Genomic DNA, 22017 nt, shown 5'->3' with positions numbered 1-22017 from the left:
TTCAGTGCACACTAAAACTGAAATTGTTAATTCCATTTTGCTCAGACACTGACTAACCTAAATACCTTAACATCACTCAACGCTGCAAAAACACACAAAAATATATATTGACTGTCTTCAGACTGCACATCAGCATGGGAACCACATTATATTTATTAATATTCTATTACGCTCTACATTTGAGGGTTGCACTGGACATCTCAAACTAGTGCAGCGCTTTGGTAGGAGCATGAAGATACCCTCAACAGGCAGTGTTATGTGAGTTAAATAAACTTGAAGATATATTTTATTTCAACTCACAAGTACTTGAACGTTTTGGAAACTTTACAACATGAGTTTAATATCTAACATGTGCCATGATCATTTGACTTAAATAGAAGTAGTAAGTACAAATAACTTAATGAGGCTATAGTGTTTCACAGGCAACAGACACACATTCAAATGCTCACACTTACAGTATATAGAAAATGTTGGGTCTCATGTACACCTGTTGTCTGAATGAGACACATGGAAGCTTAAAGTCTGTTTTGTAGAGGTAATTTAAACCATATGGTGCTTCTGGACAAATCTGAACACCACTATTCTAAATGAAGTTATATGTTATTAAAAATGATACATTGTTATTATTGTATGTTTTCATATGACGTAAGGTAAAAACATATTCACTGATCAATCATTATGCATTTCAATTTTGGATACATAATATTTACACATTTCGAAGTTGTAAATGGGAAGATAATAATGGCGGCAGACCTGATGAAATGCCAAAAAAGGAGTCTAGTCAAATGACAATGAAATCATGGGTTGAAGTGTATAAAGAAGGGATTCAAATATCGAGATGTGTGTTTGTGGGCATCTCAGCTTTGTTGTTGGAGCAATGAAGTTGGCACCTGAAACCCCTTTCTGAGAAGTTTCTTGGTGTATAACATTATTTGTGTAATTTACAAAAGTATGACAATTTAGTTGATTTAGATGCCTCTTTGTTGAGTGCTGCTCATACAAGGAGTATGGGTTAGTAATCTGAATAACATTTGTGAAAAACAATCTTGTGAGTAGGTATATATGTGTATTTTGAACATTAATGTTACAACAGCCCAATGAAATGATTAGGGGTAACTCAAAATTTTATCATAACCAAAGTAAAAGACACTCTTTACAAACAGAGCACCCCTGACTAAGAACCCATTAAGCATACTATAGCTCTTAATGCTTGTGACTACAAAAACTTCCAGGAAGTGTTGGACTAGAATTAGAGACACGATACTATATGGTAGGGGTGTCAGTGTTTAAACATGCGATTAATTCATGAATCAAACCAAATTAACGCATTAAGCTACACTTTATTAATAGTGGGGTGTTTCATCCCTGCTGAAAAAAAACAGCATCAAACCAGCATTGGAATTATGCTAGTCTGTGATGGTTTGATGTTGGTTTAGCTCAGGGGTGGGGAACCCTGGTCCTGGAGGGCCACTGTCCTGCAGAATTTAGTTTCAACCCTAACCCTAAAATTAAAGTCTTCAGGATTACTTGGAAATGAAATTCAGGTGTGTTTGATTAGGGTTGGAACTAAACTTTGCAGGACAGGACCCAGGGTTCCCCACTCCTGGTTTAGCTGGTGGTCACCAGCATACCAGCACCAAAACACTATATGCTGGTCTTGCTGGTATGACCAGCATGGGAAACTGGTGCTAGTGCTGGTTTGGTGCTGGTTTAACTGGTGCTGGTTTGGTGCTGGTGTTCACTACCATCACCAAAACACAACATCTGCTGGTATGCTGTTTTTTCCAGCAGGGATACCCGCAGTAAGTCAGACCACCAGCACCGCGCCCCGTGCTTGACCGCGGGCAGGAGGTGTGCTTTCAGTGCTTTGCAGAGTGTTTGGCGTGTAGCGGGGTTCCGCGAGATACCCACACTGCAGTTGACTCCGGGGATACGCACTCAATCCGGGCCAAAGGCGGCTCCAACCAACCTGCTGTCTGGGTACTGTTCTCATACAATTTAAGTGACAGAAGTGCAAATGTTAAAAACCTAAACCTTACGTGGCGTACACACACACACACACACACACACACACACACACACACACACACACACACACACACACACAGAGCAGTGGGCAGTTATCAATGCAGGGAGCCGATCTGGAAACCATCTGGATCCATTGCTCCAGGGCACCGCAGTCGCAACCTACCAGTCATGGGATTCATATCGGCGACCTTCGTGTAACAAGCAAGACTTTAATCACCCGACCACTTTTTTGAATGGCCCTCACAATAGACAATACATCATAGTTGTAATGTATTTCCCCTTCTAGTGTGTTTACAGTTATCATTTTCAATATAGAATTTACATTGTTTTAAACCGTATTTAACATACAAATATAATAAAATTAAAACAATGTACTACCTGTTGTAACACACCCTGGTTTTCTACTTATGTTATAATGTATTGCAAAATTTGTCTTAATATCTTGCATAATGTTTATTTAAGTGTACATTTAAGTTACTCATGTTTAACGTTTGGTAAATATTCTAGAGCTAGAAGGATAGGCAATGTTTTCTGAGAAAGCTGATAAATAGGCCAAGCACATGCCATTGGAAAGGAAAGGTTGGTCATTGACACTAAGAAGAGAACAAAGCACTGTTTATTTTCAGACTTTACAACACCATATGAAGAGAATACATGTAAATATTAGACACTTATCATCATATCGGGCTTTAAATGTGCACAAATGTACACATACAGGGGATAAACAAATACTTAGTGTATAACGAAGTTCCCAACAAGGTTAAAAACATTACTTCTGCTGAAACAAAATGCTCAGACAAAATTCTCTTTATATACATTACTTTGTTACATCTCAATAATCTCAAATTAATTGATTATACTAAGTACACAATAAAACTGTAATATCATAAGCAATCAAAGTCAGAAACTTAATCTTGGGCTTGAAGCGACCAAATAATCAAATTACATTTAAGTTTCAACAAAGTCTTGTTCACAAAAAAAAGAAAAAAGTGAAATGTGCCTTAAAGGGATAGTTCACCCAAAAATGAAAATTGTCGTCATCATATTCTTGTTTTTCTTAATTTTGCATGAATTCATTTATTCTAATAAACACAAAAGAAGATATTTTGATAAATGATGGTAAGCACACAGCTGATTGTAACTATTGACTTCCATAGTAGGAAAAACAAATAAGATGGAATTCAATGGGTACCATCAACTGTGTGCTATCCATCATTTATCAAATTATGGAAATATTGTGATGAAGATATTATTTGTTTTTCCTACTATGGAAGTCCACTGTTACAATCAGCTGTGTGCTTACCATCTTTTATCAAAATATCTTCTTTTGTGTTCAACAGAATAAAGCAACTCATACAGGTTTACAACATGAGAGTGAGTAAATGATTTTTGGATGAACTATCACTTTAAACTCACATTTTACTCATCATCTGAGCTGCTGTTGCTTTCTGAGAGCTCCTCTTGTGCTTCCTCTTCATGTTCAAGCTCAGATTCTTCAGGCACCATATCATCTTCACTGAAAATGTTCATATATCCCACCCTTACCAAATGCATTAAATGTTTCAGTTCATGTTGTTTCTTTCGAACAATGCACAGGAGCCCCTTGCATGCAGAGTCGGACAGGGTAGAAAAACAGCTGAAACAGAAGAATATACGTATAAACAACAGATAAAACACTATAGAGCCTTTAACAAGACATAAATAACACTAGTCCAAAAGCGCTTCCTGTTCAGTTTTACCGTATAACACTACACAATTGTTAGCAAATGTTAAGTAAGGGGTAATGATCAGACAGCCGGTTGACGCAGAATAAAACCTGACAGGTTGATAGGGACTGTGAAGCGATCTTGTATTACCCTGAAGAGATTTATTTGTGATAACACGGCTGGCTGTACATTATTCCACTTATTACACACAATTTTGATTTGATATCTTGTATTAGGTCATTTTGAAGAAATGCAAACCTTCTGCTAGTGAAACCTGTTTCCTAATTGTTTTAAGTCAGTCAAGACGCGTTAAAACAAGTTCAAAATCTGAACAAGAACAATATTCAGTTTAATATAAAGAAATCTCAAATGTTATCAATTATGCATATTTATACTAAATTAATACATGGGTATTAAAACTGTGCCCGTTAAAGTGATAGTTCACCCAGGAATAAAAATTCTGTAATTATTTACTCTCATGTTGTTTCAAATCAGTTAAATTTCTTTGTTCTGATGAACACATGAAGATATTTTGAGGAATGTTTGTAAACAAACTGGTCAGAAACACCATTTGACTTCAATAGTATCCTTTTACCTACTATGAATGTTAATGGGGCTTCTGATCGGTTTGTTTTACAAACATTCCTCAAAATATCTTCATGTTAAAGCACCACCACAGAATTGTATGTGAAATATGAAATTAAAAATAACAACTTACAAACTGAAACACTGTGCTTTTTGCATGCAAATTGGTCAAAATATTATTAAATTAATATTAAAAGACTCTCACATTTAGAACTTATTTCATTAATCAATGCTTCAAGCTTGGATGTCTTGTGTGTCAGGACCATCCAGTGCTGTTGCATCTCCTTACAAAGAAGACTTTTCTCTTCCTGAAGGCGTCTCATTGCCATCACTCTATCAAACACCTTCCTCTTGGTAGGAAAAGGAACGGATTCTGAAATACATTAAATATTATGTATAAAGTTAACAAAATATGTAACATATGCTGTTCTACTTCGTGTACATAAAAACAGGCACATATAGAGAGCTGTTATAGCATACCAGTATTGCTGGGGATTTGCCAAGGCCAGGCAACAGTCTCAGCTATGAAGAAGTCTTCAACTGGACCAAGCTGCTGGGAAGAATCCGCTATGCTATTGTATTCCTCCACTGCAGCAGCCAGCTTCTTCTTTTCCTCATTCCTTCGAAGACGCAAAGAGTGGCGCCGCTTGTTGCTGTCTGAATGGATTTCAAGTTTATAATTCAGTTAAACAAGTTTCTTTCTTTTCTCTCATAGCTACAAAAATAAATGTAATACCCCCCACAGGATTTTGTAAGACAATGGCACTGAATGACATCACGTCCTAACAGTCAAATTCATGACGTTATCACATTGTGCTATGTGAAGAGACAATTTTGTTGTCATGAAAGTTGGTTTTCATTTACACAATTTCTGTTGTCAGACATAAAGGAAAATAATACATTACTGCTGCTTTACTAAATATTCTGCTTTTTGCTCACTTACCTGTTCCAGGAAAACTAAGACCTCACACTCATGGGAAAGTATTTACAGAATAAAAACTAAGGTTTATTCAATATGACACTAATGCTATGCACTTTCTCGTAAGGAAAGTCATTAAACACTGTGCCTGGGTGTGTGACGCAGGGGTTTGGGTGATTGGGAGTGATAGATGCATGCTTTGCCATCTTAGAAAAACTCAAATCAATGTTAGAGATGGAACAAATTTTAGCAAAAGTCTATGTAATGAATGGGAAACACTGTAATAGTTTTAAAAATAACATAAATAACCAATGATTGTGTTTACCTGTTTGACTGTACAGACGTTGTGTTCGCCTTTTGATGCTCACCGTCAGCCCCTCTATTTCCTCTTGTAACTTTTTCAGATCACCACTTCCATAATGGTCACTTTCTACACAAGAAAATGCACAAAATATACATTACCTGCCAATGATTAAAATGATACTAACAAAGCAATTCAAAATAATACCTTCTGCCCATTGCTGTACATCTGAAATCCACTGCTCAACTACACAATCATCATACAGTGCTAGCTCTGTCTTCAGTGCCTCCAAGATGCGTTGTTGCTCTTGCAAAGCTTTCTGAGTCTATAAGAAACAAAAATTAAAGTCTAATATTACAAAACCAGCATTTAATTTAGTTATGAATTAGAAATCTGTAAAACCTAAAAAAATCCTTACGCCAACATTAAACTGAGAAGAAAGTTATACCTTTAAAAATCTAGCAACTAAAGCCTGTCCCAAATTAAGAAGCTTTCTCTTATTCCAGGACATGGCTTGCATTGTAATCATGTCCCCACGGCCTGTAACAAATTATAAGAATTATGTACACATACGCGCACACACATTAAATATATATATTATATCAGTATGTGTATAAATAAGTCAGTATATATTAATCATACCCATATTAAACATACCTGATTTTGACATGTACTTGGTGGTAATAGCAAGCCTAGATAGAAAACTATTCACCTGCTCCACCTCTTCACCAATTGTTGACCCAGCTCCTTCTTGATAGGCACCACCATACTTGACCTGTGTTTTAAATCCAACAAAAAGCACTTAGAGGTTGTGTATTTCTTCTTAATTTTACATACTTGGAAACATGGTTATATACCTCACATTTCCAAGCGTGTGCTTTGGCATGCATTACTGACAGAAAAGGACGCATATCCAGTAAAGGCTGTAGCTCAAGACAGTTCTTAGATACTCTATGTAAGTATGGAAAAAACTTGCAGGCCACATCCGAACAGAAGAATTTGATGGTCCCTTGAGACCTTTCAGCAAGTTTTTTCTGTAGAAAAAGGGGATATGCAAAAATTTCTCCTCGAAACATATTTAGGGCCATAAGGAGTATCCCATGGCGACAGACAGCAATTTCCAATCCCTCCTCATCCAATTTGCTGCTTGATTTTTTGGAGGATTCCTTTGCTGCTGACCATTGTGATGCTCCACACAATCCTCTCCCTGAAACCTACACCACAGACATATATATTTTTTAAAACAAGAGAAATAAAGACTTTATTGCCACAGTAAATGTACGACAAAATTCACATTAATGATTCATTAAGACAACAATAACTCTGATGTAATTTCTACTGGATATGTTTATGTTTTTTAACAACATACTGAGAAATGTTTTTTTTTTTTTAAGAAAAGCTGTAAGCAACCAAATAAAGTAAAATCTGTCAACATGAGTAATAATACTTGCATGATTATTGTTTTTGTGAATGTAGTCCACAAAGTCAGACACCTCCACATCACTCTGTAAGAAAAGATTGCCAAATAATCCCCTTTTGTCTGTGCTATTGAGGAAAACATTCAAAGCTTATATTTATACATCATTCAACATGAAAGTCAAATTAATGAAGAAAAACAGAAAAGTACCTTGCTGTGTTTTTAAAACGATAGTGTTTGCGATTACCATCAACAGAAATGGCAAGCATGTCTGGAGTGCATGCTGGACAAGTGAAAAAATCCTCCTGGCACAACTTTTCCACTTCATATCTTGCTGCAACCCATTCATTGAAACTGCAGCTAAATACATTGGCTGATATTTTTCCACTCTGAAATATGCAAAAAATATGTATTTTTTTAAAGTTGGGACTCATAAATTTTTGTTACATTAAATATCTTAAATAAAATCTAGATAGACATACATTTATCCTTCTATCAGAAAAAAACTTTTTATTTGACAATGATAAACAAAAATGCAAACAAAATACTTACTCGACCAAAGAATATCGTTTTCTCATCAAGCATTTTAACGAAGGCTTGAAAAGATATCCCTGGTGATGCAATTTTCATCTCATGAAATGAGACGAGCACATCTGTGGTAAATAACACACTTGCAGGAATGTTGCCGGGCCAGTAGAGACTCCTCTGAAGTTCTGTCAAGGATGGCTCACGTGAATATTCACACACAGCACAGGACAAGTGAGGCATGCTAAGGTTATATCGACCTAAAGAAGGAAAATAAACTGTATGACATTAAAAGGTTTAAAAAACAATACATATTTGCAAAAAATTCAAAATTATGTAAACAGCTTCCTTTCCATTCATAGTAATGAGGGTAATGGGCCTTCCTGAAGAAACAAGGACTGCTCCGTCACTGCAACCACAAATATGGGCTGGTATTTCTACAGGCAGCAGTCGAACTGTGCAACCAAAAAGTTCACATTATGTGGATGGATGGATGGATGGATGGATGGATGGATGGATGGATGGATGGATGGATGGATGGATGGATGGATGGATGGATGGATGGATGGATGGATGGATGGATGGATGGATGGATGGATGGATGGATGGATGGATGGATGGATGGATGGATGGATGGGACATTTTTACCAAGCTGTTTAATAGAAATTTGAACAGCTGCCTGCATGAATCCTGTGGAAGGAGGTAAAGGCTGTAGAAAGCCTGAGACCAGGGAATCCCTATTGTGTAGTACAAAGAAACTGCCATGCCTTTGCTCGTCACAGTCTCCACAAAGAAAAGGGTAAGGAAGGCAGTCCCTACAGCGTACAACAGCTGCATTAGACCTGCAATGTTGGCAGATTGAGGAACTTGCATCCTCTCCTCTCAAAATGTTCTCCACAAGAAAAGCTCTAGCTTCTTTCCATCTCTCTTCCCTTATTGCAGATCTAATGGTCCAGTCATTGGATGCAGACCGAGGGACATTATCTTGAATGGGAGTAACATCATCAGCATCACCTTCCTGAGTGTCCAAAAGTCTCCTCAGCTCTTCAAAATTAGCGTCTAAGTTAAATTCATAAAAAATACATGTAAATAATTTATTTTAAAAACTATGTAAATGTAATCACAACATATTATTCTAATTCAGTATACCAGCTGTTTCAGAGACTTCTGCATGGCCAACACTCAAGTCATTTTCTGTAACAAGTGGACCAGCTAAAACATTTGTGAGAGAGAAAACAATTAATTAATAAAGTACCTAAATTAGGGGTCACCAATCCTGGAGGTCTCTGTAGAGTTTAGCTCCAACCCTAATCAAACACACCTGAAGCACTTTAATTAGCTGATTCAGGTGTGTTTGATAAGGGTTGGAGCTAAACTCTGCAGAGACACCGGCCCTCCAGGAGCAGGACTGGTGACCCCTGACCTAAAACAATATATAAACGCACAACATAATTTAGATTTAGAAACATTACCAGAGTTTTTGTTGTGGTCACCTCTTATTCCTATTAACAAAATTAAGAAACAGTTTTACTTTTCAATACCACAACACTGCATGGCTAACAATTAAGAATAAATTGAAAGAAAAATGTATGAGTACTGCATACATTTTAACGAATGGAATATGCATCTAAATTAATTTGGGTTGCTGAATACGGAAAATTCTATGTTTTATTCTTATCTGCATACACAGTAAGTACATTATACTTACTTTTTACAGTTGCCCTTTTGGCTCTAGGACATTTGTAAATGATGTCCCCCTGGCTGTCTCTTTTTCTCCACTCAACAGTTGGGGCTGAAGGCAGAGGCAGCACATTTGGTTGAACCAGTGTCTCCTAAAAGCATAACAAATAAATAGCTAAGTTAAAGAAATAACACTTAAGCTTCATTCAGACCACCAATGACAAGCAGTACCAGATCGACGCAATCTCATTCATTTCAATGGAAACTTCCGAAAGTGACCATTGGTGACTGACTAGTGATGCAAAAAGGCAAGAAAAGTTTAACTTTATGCGAATTATGAGAGATTTTTGGGAGCTAAGCAGTGGCGTTCACCTCACACTTTTCTCTTCAGTTACTGGAGTGGATGGTTCTCATTTGTTTATGACAACCAGATTTAGAAACGCCTCATTGAAAGTGACGGGTGACACGCAGCACGGGCGCTGGTGGTCTGAATGAGGCTTTACAGACAAGGCTTACCTAAAGCCAGGACTAGGCATAGTTACATTTAGGGGCAGTTTCCTGGAGAGGGATTAGGTATAATCCAGGACTAGGTCTTAATTATTAGTTAGAATTTTAAGTAGCTTTTACAAACAAACCTTACAAAATAACAAGACAAACAATGGCACTTTAAGATATGTCAATGCAGGAGGTTTTTAAATTAAAGCAGCTCAAACATGCATTGTAATCTGGGACTAGGATAAACCCTGTCTGGAAACCACCCCTTAAATGTTTAAGCATCTTTTATAAACATCCCTTATAAAAAGACATTACTGGTGGCCATCCTAAGAAAACTCACGTACCAATTTTAATGCTTGTTAACTTAAAGTATTAAACTTTACCTCTCGAGCTCTTAAGCTTTCAAGAAGCTCATCAGCACTCCTCAGCTCTTCCTCAAACTCAAAGTCCATCTTGTCCAGCGATGTAATTTACAGTATACGCCACTGTGTTTAATATATATGTAAAAGATAAATGGACATATAAGTAACTTATAGCCCCAAATAAAGTAACGTTAGCCCAAACCTCCTCTCTCTCTCACTCGACATATACTGGTCTAAACGTTACTATTAGCACCTGTTGTTGTGGCACTGGCATGTAGCGTTTATTCTCGACAAAGCAATTAAGAGTAAGCAGCAATGGTAACTTAAACAATCATTTGAATAATACACCACCTTAAATTCCCGAATGATCAAATTACTGTTTTGTAGCATACGGCAACAAACAACAACGTCACAGCTTCCGGCCACGCTATTTGAATAGAAAACTTTATTGGTTACACAAAAGATTCAATAAGGAAATATATATTTTTTAAATTTATTAAAATATGTCGGTATATACTCCTATGCGCAAAAATAAGCTATCAAATGTATAAGAATTTTTTTAAATAAAAAATTTGTAGAAATTGTCCTAATGATTGTTTACAGGAGTTTCCGTTGGTTTTGATCAGCCAATAGCGCGGACCTATTAAATGAATGTATTTATGTCCATCGGATCAAACATAAAAATATAGCGCCGATTACTTTCTACAAAACACAAATATATTAAATATATGTGTATAAAAGGACCATGAGGCATCTCAGTCTACAAATATAAATATCTGTTTTAATCTTTTTTTTTTAATAGTCTATGGTTTTAATACGTGTGTTTTAATATTTCATTCGTAGAAACAGGTCAGAGGTATGTACAGTACACGATTATTCAAATAAAGAAATATCACACCAAGATATACAAGACACACTGTGTAATGAATTTACACAAAACAATTGCTTTAATATCAATAATAATAATGTGCTTTAGAAAGGGAATCCAGGTATAATATTTCACGTTTTTAGAGAAAAGATTAGGCTAAAAAAAAGATTTAATATTTAATCTCGCCATATTGAGATGACGTTGCCTAACATGCTCATTCCCATAAGCGTCTTTAACGGACGCATAAAGCGAGCAATTGAAACCAATGGAGTTACCATTTCGTCTAAATAGTGACGCCTAGGGGCACTGTTCGCGTACTTATATTGACGCTGAAGGCATTTGACCATGCTTCAGTTTTTGACGCCCTGGGAGTGAGAATGGGTTGAAAATACCGAACTTGTCCTTTAAGATTTTGGTATAAAGATTGAAGGACTTTGCAGTGGGAGGGCTACACTTGATTCATTGTTAAAAAGTGGTAATGCCCATCCATGTTTAACAAAGTGACTGCACTAGTGATGATACCCTAGCATAAGTGTCACCAAGTGTCACATAGCAAAAAACACAGAACGCAGGCATACAAAGCTAATACGAGCACATCCGTACCTGTAGAGATAACAAATAAAAGAGAGAAAGTGAAACACACTCTTTATCTAACAGATCAAGCTGCAACCCCCCAAAAAGTCAATGCACTGCCTCGACGGACACGGGACCCAAAACACGCAGTAAACTAAATAGAAAAGCAAGTGATTTCTTCAGTCAGTCACTGTTAAATCTCAGAATAACATCTACCAAGCAGGAAGAAAATGTAAAAGCATTATGTGTCATTCAATATGGAATATGGGAACATGTGCGCCTCTGTTTTCACATTGTCAAGCCGTACACATATAGACTAATTGAATGAGCTGTCAGTCACATCCCAGTGTACCACATTCTCCAACACACAGATCTACTGTAGTAATGAGAATGGACAACTTGGACAAAAACCACTAAAGATCATTTTGAGATGAAAATTCACCCTTCTTTGCGAAGGTCACAGTAGTTTCGAGGGGTCATTCCAGACTGGCTTTGTAGCTGAGAAGACCTCTCGGTTTATATGAATAATAAAAAGATATCTACGACCCTTCAGGCTCCAAGCAGATACCTGCGGTGACAACATCCATCAGGGTTTAGTGCAAGAGAAATGATGAAAGACAAAATTGAGAAAGTCAGAGGAGATACAGGTGAATATTGAAGAATGAAATCAGATTACCACTAGGGAATTGTTATGCTTTATTTCTATCATTTTGGAGGAAATTGCTTTTTCCTTTGATGTTTCCTTTTCAATTTCACTTCGGTATATTAAGAAAAATGCCATCAAGCATACTTGATATTAACTGCTGGAAAACAGATGTAAATAAACACATGAATAGCTTGATGTATTTTATAAAAACAATAACTAGCTAACTTAAAAAGAAAGATTATATGAAATCATCTTTTTGTCTGTTTGAATTACTGTAGCTACACGGCATTAAAGGGATAGTTCAGCAAAAAATTAAAATGACCCCATGATCTTTCAGACAAACATAATTTGAGTTATTTTTTTAAATGTCCTGGCTTTTTGAGGGTAATCAACACAAATACCATTAGCTGTAGTGGCTCACTAGAAGTCTTACACAAAGGAGCTCAAAGATGTTGGCGCCCACATTTGTGTTTATTAACCCTTTACTTTCACTTCATCACACAGCTATTCCTGTTGAAGATTTCTCTTAAAAACATTTAGGGCCAGATTTACTAAACAGGGCAAATTAGCGCATGAGCGCAATTCCAAAAATGCGCTGATGGGAGTGGTGATATCTGCGGGTTATTTACTAAAAAAGCGCTAATTAAATAACACAGGCGCAACAGCTGATTTCCATAATGACCAACCAATCTACTATGAGCAGCGCAAATTAGCGCATGGTTGCAAATAAGCAGAGATGATGCTCCTGCAGGTGCATGTGATATACAGGCCGATAAATAAAGGCAGAGAGACGCGTGAACTTATCTGGTAAAATGATCCTGGAAATCCTCTCCCTTCTACCATGCAGTCTCTGATTTCTGCGATGTCTCCTCCTAGCAACAACAATTGCAGCCATTTCGAGCGCAAAATGATTTAAGACATGCTTTTTTTCGGCGTTAAATAGTCGCGCAAATGCCATACATAACACATGCGCAAACATTAGTAAATCGCGTTGCGTGAATCATTTAAATAGTCTCCTCCCAAAATGTTTGCGTCTGAAAGGGAAACTCCTAGAAATGCATATGCAATCAGGTCAGTCGCAAAAAGAACTAGACCACACCTTTTCAGCGCTAATGATCCACTGCGCGTCTTTAGTAAATTCCGACATCGCTATTTACCGCCAAAATGATGGTTTACGCTGGCGCAAGCGCTTAGTAAATCTGGCCCTTAATTCATTAACAATCTAGCATGTATTCATTGTTCTGTCATAGTTTCTTTAAAATTGAGTTTTATTTGAGTGTTTTTTTTTTATATTTTAAAAAACAGGGTTTTAAAAGTATCATCTTTAGATTTGAAACAGAACATTGACTTTACGGTCAATTTCAATTATATTATAATCAGTATATATCAAATGTATTTGGTAAAGTTATTACAAATATGTTTTTACGCTCTTTATAACCATTTATTTGAGTAACACAAACAATAACCTGTCTTTACAATAACAATAAACTTCCAAGTGTCTGCTTTCAAATGAGACCAAACTTATGTTTTTAGATTAAGGGCTTCATGAACTGTATTTACTTTAGTTTGGCCAATGTGCATTGGCCGCTATCAGAGGTGTCAAGCACCAGTTTTTTTTTAAGTGTGCACAGTTCACAGAAATTTGTGCATAAACATCAAATGCAATATTATAGAGCTTTCAGTCTTTTCAATAGCACTTACATTTCCAATCTAAACACCCATGCTTTCATGCAAAAACCTCCAAAATAAAAGTGTTGACTAACTTTCATATCAAATACTATTTAATCGGAATAGTGACATATTTGTATCATATTTACACCTCAAACGGCATGTTTTATTTATTTAAGTTTTAATAAATTACATGTTTAATTGTGTCATTAAGGCATTTTGCACAACAACCCCATTGTCCTATAAAATTAATGTAATTTTAAATCCATTAAGTATATAAATAACGAAAATTACATAAGCTATAGCCATATGATTGATTTTATGTTCAATAATAAAAAAAATGTTTAGATAAAATTATTAGAGGAACGGATTTTACCTCATATGTGAGCATGTGTGATTCTGCGCACCCGTGAGCTCTGGGGAACTTTGGCGTTGTACCGAGAAGATTAATCTAGAAATCTACTAATATAACGTAGAGGTCGTCACATTTTAAACCATACATTTTCTACACAGAGGAGGTTAACTGCACATTACCATACTGGGGTTTGGAAATGTTGTGAGCGTTTCTTACACGTTTTAATTCCTCAGATAGCAAAATGCAGCACCAAAAGCAAAGAGCTCGTGAGCGCACTCAGACGCTGATGGCGTCTGCGACTGCACTGACTTCAGTAATGCAATACGATCAAAACACGATCAAAATGGCAAAAATCTCTGAAAAGAGACAAAGATGCAGCACAGAATTGATAATATTGTGCATATTAAACAGATTAAAAGTCAAATAACAGATTAATGGACACTTCTTTGATTTTGAGGTTGCATGCAAAATCCATTTGGCTCAAAAAACCCAAGGGGGCACGTGCCCCTCAGTTTGAATGGGCATGATGCCTCTGGGCGCTAGTTATTATTGTTTATAAAGTTTTAAATATATTAAAGATATTTATCTTACAAAATCACATCAATTACCCTTAGAAGGCCTTTATTAACCCACTGGAGCTTGCAACGAAGGATGGATGCACCGACCTTCAACCTCTGAATAAAGATGCCAACTTAATGAAAAGTCCTTCATTCCTACACTGTATGTTAAACCACATGATGAATGAATGATTGATTTCATTTTATTTATGAAGCACTTTTGTCTTAATAACCTCCTCATTAATCATTATCACATATCTCCTACACTGTCAGAAATAAAGGTACGAAACTGTACCTTTTTCTGTCACTTGGGCTGTACCCTAAGTTTCTGTTTGGTACATTTACAGGAATACAAAAGAGAATACAATTTTGGGTAGATTTCCGTACCTTAAGGATCTACATTGTTAGAAAAAAGTCAAAATATGTACCCTAGCTGTAAGTGGGGCAGCACCCTTTAAAAAGGTAATTGTATGGACCATTAGGTACAGATATGTAAACATTCAGTACAAACATGTACCTTTGAGATACTAATATGTATTTTTCAGGTACTACTGTAATAAGCTCTCTTTGGTCCCAGTATGTACTTCTGAGGTACTAAAATGAAATCCTTAGGTGCAAAGCTGTACTTTTTGAAAGGGTACAGCCCCAGTGACAGAAAAGGTACAGTTTTGTACCTTTATTTCTGACAGTGTATACACAGTAATGTAACATGACAACATATAACAAACCAGATTTACTGGTGTAAACATTCGTACCAATGGACCTTGTTGGTTGATGTCAGTTTCATTAGGTTGTATTAAGAACAACCCATTCTCACCAAAAAGCGTACAAATGACACGCAGTGTGCACAGGAAAATCCCCAGTGTTAAATTAACTCTACCAGTGTTAAATCAACACTATTTGGTGTTTATATAATCCACACCACGATCGGTGTTAAAAAAGACTGGTGTTAAAAATATAACTCTGAATCAGTGTTAAAGTAAATGAGATAATGAAGTGATGATTAAGACATTAATGGTGAACACCTGCTGGTCATTCAAATCAATTACATTTTGGACATTTTCCTGTCTCTAAATTTTCATTTTGATGACTCGTTTTCTGGAGAAAATACTACAATAATAAAGAAAGACAAATTCTCAAATGCAATAGATGAATACTGTTCAATACTGTTCACTTGAATGCAATAGATGAATCCAAAAGCTGCAATCCTTCACGTTTGCCTCTCTATCAGCATCTCTGTTTGAAAAATAAAATGATAACTTGCAGAGTTATTTTCTAAATTGATAAGTTTGACTTCTAAACAGCTGTCAGAACAAAATACAAGTGTTCAACTATTCCAGCATCCACACGTGTGATTTAGTAGACAAATCTTCTTTCTGACGTGATGTCTCACAAGTCAAATAGACATTTATCGCAAAATGTATCACATTAATGTGTTTGTTATGAGTTGATTTGAAGTCACCATTACTGTGATTAGTGTTTCCTTTAGTTAGGCATTTGTTCCTTGACCTTCACTTTTAGCAATAGCAACAATGTTCTAGTAAAACCACGTGTCCATTGCTTCATGTAAGGGGAAAACCTTCCAGACCATCTCAGTTTATTTTTATTATATTCTACTCTACAAATCATTGAAATATTTGGTCACAAATTAATTATGAAGAAACAGGCATATAAAAAAGCTCTACGCAAATGACAGTGTATTGAATAAGACTGCCGTAATGCTTTAGTGTGTTTTTGTTGTTTTTTGCTTAAGAAAGACTTCATGATTTCTGATACAAATCTCAACAATGGTGACAGTTAATGGTAAGAAAGTTGCTAAATTTTTGTCATGTTGCAATGCATGATGGGAATTATGAATGAGTTTTCTACAATCCTGGTACCCAGCATGCATTGCGGCATGAAGCTTTGTTGTTGTTTGTCACCATGATTGTGTTTTATAGGCCGATTGTTGATGTCTCACTGTGTCTAACACCAAAGATTAGATTTGGGTAAACAATATTTAACTCTTCAGGGTATGTGGACTTTTACAGCGCTGTTGGATTTCATGGGAGCCTCACAGGGTTGGCAGAACATATATTAAACACTTATATTCAGTTATTACTTTTTTATGATATCATTGAATCCCAAAACTTATACTTCCATATTAATTAACATAATAACAGTAATAAACTTCACTTTTCTCATCTTCCTCTGCTGCTTTAACAGATGTGTTTTATAAACACACTGCCACAATTAGCAGCAGAAACTAATACTAAACTTCAAGACCCAAGTACCCAACTAAAGGAAACACTAGTCGGCACAATGGTGACTTACTTTATTAACCAGATTTACAGCAGTTCTTTAGAAGTTAAACTTATCATCCATGTAACTCTGCAAGCAAGTTGTAATTTCAGTTTTCAAACAGAGATGATGATAGTGTTCATTTAACTATATATGGTGATTTCATCTATTGCATTTCATAATTTGGCTTTCTTCCTCATTTTAGTATTACTTTCTCCAGAAAAAGAGTCAACAAAATAAAATATTTAAGACGGGAACAATTCCAAAATTGAGTTGATTTGACACGGAATGACCAGCAGGTGTTCACCATTAATGACTCAATCACTTCATTATCTTATTAACTTTAACACTGATTTAGTGTTTTTTTAACACCAATCTTGGTGTGGATTATATAAACACCGAGCAGTGTTAATTTAACACTGGGGATTTTGCTGTGTGATTATCGTGCAATAGATACGCCAAATTCCGATTTTGCGTGCATATGATACGCCAGTACTTCCCATTCACTTATATGGCAATCGTTTCGTGTCGTTTTATTTATTGTTTTCTCATTTGTTTTCTGTTTTTTTTTACCATTTTTGCTTGGGTTTAGGGTTAGAAGAACTTTTTGTTATATAAAAACGACACCCTAACCCTGTCAGGAATCGGGACAAAAAGCGAGGAACACGAAGGAGGATGCAGATGCAGGTTACGAACAAAAATGACATTTATTCAAATAAATAATATCAAACAAAAGACGAGCAAACCAACAGGCAGGTAAAACTGGAACAAAACAGAACACGGAGCACAACTGACAGGTAACAGGCGACGATGAACCGGTGAGTGAATGACAGAAAACAAGGGTATAAATACAGAGACACTCAAACAAGGAACAGGTGTAATGAGTTCATGTAATCAGTCAATGAAAGTCCAGGTGACAAGGATCAGAGACAAACACAAAACATGACACGGAACGAACCGTGACAAACCCAAACCCCAACTCTAACCCCAACTCCAAGCGACCGTGGCTTAAATATAGACAAAAACATGGAGAAACCTGTATATTAAATAACCTACTTAAACAAATCTGAAATCTAACCCTAAACCCAAGCGAAAATGGTTTAAAAAACAGAAAACAAATGAGAAAACAATAAATAAAACGACACGAAACGATTCGCCATATAAGTGAATGGGAAGGACTGGCGTATCATATGCACGCAAATTTGGAATTTGGCGTATCTATTGCACGATAATCACACTGCGTGTCATTTGTACGCATCTTGGTGAGAACGGGTAGATTAAGAAAGTCATGACATACTCTTCACTGAGATCCATTTGATTTGTTAGTGAAGTTAACTTTTCAAATTTTCTTTATCTAAAGCGCTCCATTTCTTATTTGATTTTTGCTTTTCCAACTGACTATAACGTCTCTGCAGAAGAAATAAGTTTAATAACACCCCTGCTGTAGAACTCTGTGTACACTGTTTAGAAACACTGGATGGTGAATATCTCTAAAACAGCTATATATGTTTGAATGCCAATCAAATGAAAAGGAACCGGTTATAAAACCACATCTGTGGCACACTGTTGCTCCTCAAAAACTTTTTCATTGGCTAAAAAGGCAAATGGCTTTATCCAGTTCGTCTAGGACAGATAGCATATGTTGCACCCGAAAGCTATAAACCCCACACAGTCATCACAGATGAAACATTAGAAATAAATTAGTTACTTGTGGGTTTGCTGCAGGGTCCAATAAAGTTTCAAACTGGCCCATCTTATAAGTGCCTTTGCAAAGTCAGACTTTGCTGAACTTTTCCTGTGACCTTATGTCAACTAGACAGACTGATCTCACAAGAATTTGTGAGGATTTTATGAGGTGGCTAATTCGTATCAAATTATATGATCTGAATCGTACAAAGAATTTATTAGAATAAAGCAATAATGATGTCCATCCCCTAATTGAAGCCCTGGGTTAAGGACCTGAAAAATCAATGCTAGTAGATCTCACAAGAGAAAGTAAGCTGGTCTTACAGTACCAAACAAAGCCTATAGTTCATAGTTACATATGGAAAAGCACATGTGGAGGCTTAGGTAGCCTATGTTTCATTTTCTGTTCTCCTGTTCTGTGTCATCTTTGGTTTTCAGCTATACAAATGTGATGCACATGGCATTTGCATGGTTCAGAAACACATAGTCCAATCCCAAAAGCAATTTGTAGGCATTTTTATTTTTGTATGCATCAAATGTATGCATGCAAAATGTATGATTATTAACAATAATTAAACAATAATGATAGCCCACCCCTAAACCAAATGTCACAGGGGCGAAAGCAAATGGTACAAATTCATCCATTAGATTGTGAACAAAACTTACTTCACTTTCAAACAATAAGGAAATTTACCGGATAAAGATCATCAAAGGCCTTGAAGATAAACATTATATGATTTTTTTAAAACGTCCACAGTGGAGTTGTCAGCTCAAGGATAAAGGTGTATATGGCATTGAGACTGTACTGATGGATGGGAAGGTTTGCCGGCAGGAGTTTGGGCAATGGTGCGGTGTGCTCTTCCTTCGGGACACGCTACTCTTAATGAGTGTAGACAGTCTATACAAGGTTATCTCCCTGGAGAGCGCGAGTGTAAAATGGTTTTCTATTCCTGCAGATGAGCCCCCTCGGTTTTCGGTTAGCGGTTCGGACGGAGAGCGTGTGGTGCGTTTGTGGGTTCCTATGTAGGAATCTGTGATGCTGTATTGGTTTGACAGAGCAGCGGGTTTACTTTTGTGGTTTGTTGGTGATTTAAAGTCTTTTGAATCTCACGTGTGGTTCAGAGAGGTCGAGCTATGAGACACAACTGTGTTTGCATTGGTATGTGTGAATGTGAATACATACAGAAGATTTGCATCTACTGTATCACCTTTCTTAAATTATCCTCATGTTTTTTCAAATCTATATGACTTGTTTTGTGCTTATTAAATGAGGGGGGTGTTTAATAGAAAGCATTACTTTTTTTTAAGTAAATCTTGTACCTAAATAGTGCATATTAGTACTTCAAAGGTACATATTGGTACCAAATGTATACATATTTGTTTCTAAATGGTACATATTAGGATCTTTTAAAAGGTAATGCCCAGTGACAGCTTGGGGCCTTTTTTGACAGTTTACTTAAATGAACATATTTAAAATTGTTTGCTAAGGTTATAATTAAACAGCTCATAGTATTTCTAATCAATTATTATTCCTGATGTTAATCTGGATTTTTAAGCACAAATTGCATTAAAACTAGGGCTGCACAACATACTGGAAAAAACATTGTTACCATGGTAACATTATATACGATATCCATATTGCATGCTTCCATTGTCCAAATCAGACCAATCAGAAGGGGCCTTTAAATACCCGCCTATTGTCTATTTATCATTGCGCCCTTAGCAACCACACGTATCGGTTTGTTGTTTTTATTAGAGCTTTCTTGCATATTATACATTGGAATGTTGTTGTTCACGGTCAGGGACTATTTTTTTTCTAGCCGAAAGAATGCTTTTATTGATTTAACTTAATGAAAGTTGCACAAATATTTATTGTGTGGTAACTGTTTTATAAAAGCAATAAGGTACTCGAGGCAGGTGCTTCGCGTTGTGCCTAACAATGCTTTTCAGCTGTTACTTATTCACGATACACCACAGCCTCTCGTACCTTATTGCTTACATAATATTGGCTATACCGCGGGTGTAAAGGTGAACGTAGCGGCTCAAAGCAGAGAGTGGAAAATAAATATGCCAGGAGTAGATACAAGTGGGGAAAACTACAGCGATGAACTGAAATAATTATTTTGACCCTGAATTAGTTTTAAGTACATCAAAAGAATAGGTTTTACTTATTTATTTTAGTTTTATAATTACATATCTAAATGATTGTTAAAAATAGCTAATAAAAATAGCATTTATCTAGGAAAGCGGTATAAATACTAGGGATGCACCGAAATGAAAATTCTTGGTCGAAACTGAAAAAGAGGAAACCAAGGCTTAAACCGAAACACTGAAAGAAATTATTATGCCAATTATTTACCATTGCATTTATGGCTATCACTGTGTACTAACTTTACTAGGGGAGTGACAGATCACAAAACTCACGGTTTGGATCACATTACAGTTTTTGAGGCACGGATCGGATTATTTTTCAGCAAAAAGGATGAATCACAAACTGCGCAACAGACGCTCCACATAAAAATGTTACGTTGTTTTTCATTGCTTTATTCACCAAATGTATATTAAAGTACTACAGTATGAGACACAGTGTGACCCTCACTAAAGTTTACACATCAAGATTTCTAATCTTTGAAGCAGTGGCGGTTCTAGACAAATTTCACTAGGGGGGCCAAGGAGGGGCCAGTGTTTTACCAGAGGGCCACATAAAAAAAATGGCAAGAAATGACATTTAAAAATTATAGGGGTGGTTACAGGAATTAGTTTAAGACAGGACTAGGCCTTAGTTGAATTAGGAAATATAACTAGTTTTAACAAACATACCTTACTAAAAGCAGTACTTGTGTGCATTTTGAAGCAAAACAAAGGGCACTGATATATTTTAAGATGGCATTGCAAGTTGTTTTCAGTTTGGACAGATCTTACATTTATTTTAGTTGAGGACTAGTCTAATCCCTTTCCGGGAAACCACCCCTTAAACTTTATTTTACTTTACACTCATATAAATATTTATTTAAAGAGTAACTAAACCCTAAACCAACTTTTTTTAGTTAATGATCTGTAAGAATGGGGCTTTATTAGTGCTGTTCATTGATTTTAGTAAGTTTTTTGACATTTGGATGTAAAGTGTTTCAATACTACAATATATGGTGTAAAAACGTCTGAGTGCTGCCCTCTTCAGGTTGAACGGTGGCTACTGCAGTTGAATTTTCCTATTGGATGGTGGGTCCAAAAAATGACTCGTGACGTAAGCAGGTTCAAGATCACCACGCCCTTGTTACGATCTCACCACACACTTAGTTCATCCCCTCTATCTCCTTGGGATCTGCCCACTTTTCTTGCATTTTTCAAATATTGCCAGTGGGTGGA

At 36.3% G+C, this 22017-nt stretch overlaps 1 protein-coding gene across 1 annotated transcript; it reads right to left on the bottom strand.

Annotated features, from left to right (window-relative positions):
• Window positions 1-3447: 3447 nt before the first annotated feature.
• On the bottom strand, window positions 3448-10440 carry LOC135758608 (uncharacterized). The gene is made up of 18 exons (XM_073815667.1): window positions 10370-10440; window positions 10040-10141; window positions 9190-9313; window positions 8954-8983; window positions 8631-8693; window positions 8130-8540; window positions 7836-7936; window positions 7509-7742; window positions 7167-7345; window positions 6991-7084; window positions 6397-6753; window positions 6197-6314; window positions 5988-6079; window positions 5747-5864; window positions 5564-5668; window positions 4800-4976; window positions 4525-4692; window positions 3448-3713 (listed from the first exon to the last, which is right to left on the bottom strand). The coding sequence occupies exons 2-18, from the start codon at window positions 10106-10108 to the stop codon at window positions 3448-3450; spliced, it is 2706 nt and encodes a 901-aa protein (XP_073671768.1). The 5' UTR covers window positions 10109-10141; window positions 10370-10440.
• Window positions 10441-22017: the final 11577 nt, after the last annotated feature.

The sequence above is a fragment of the Paramisgurnus dabryanus genome, chromosome 9 (assembly GCF_030506205.2).
Source record: "Paramisgurnus dabryanus chromosome 9, PD_genome_1.1, whole genome shotgun sequence".
Classification (NCBI taxonomy): Eukaryota; Metazoa; Chordata; class Actinopteri; order Cypriniformes; family Cobitidae; genus Paramisgurnus; species Paramisgurnus dabryanus.
This window is presented reverse-complemented; position numbering and strand designations above follow the sequence as displayed.

Excerpts from the sequence above, each read along its gene's own strand:
- LOC135758608 (XM_073815667.1), bottom strand. The coding sequence starts at position 10,108 with ATGGACTTTGAGTTTGAGGAAGAGCTGAGGAGTGCTGATGAGCTTCTT. Across the intron at positions 8,541-8,630 it reads AGAAGTCTCTGAAACAGCTG|ACGCTAATTTTGAAGAGCTG; the intron begins GTATACTGAATT and ends AATTTAACTTAG. Across the intron at positions 6,315-6,396 it reads CACACGCTTGGAAATGTGAG|GTCAAGTATGGTGGTGCCTA; the intron begins GTATATAACCAT and ends TTTAAAACACAG.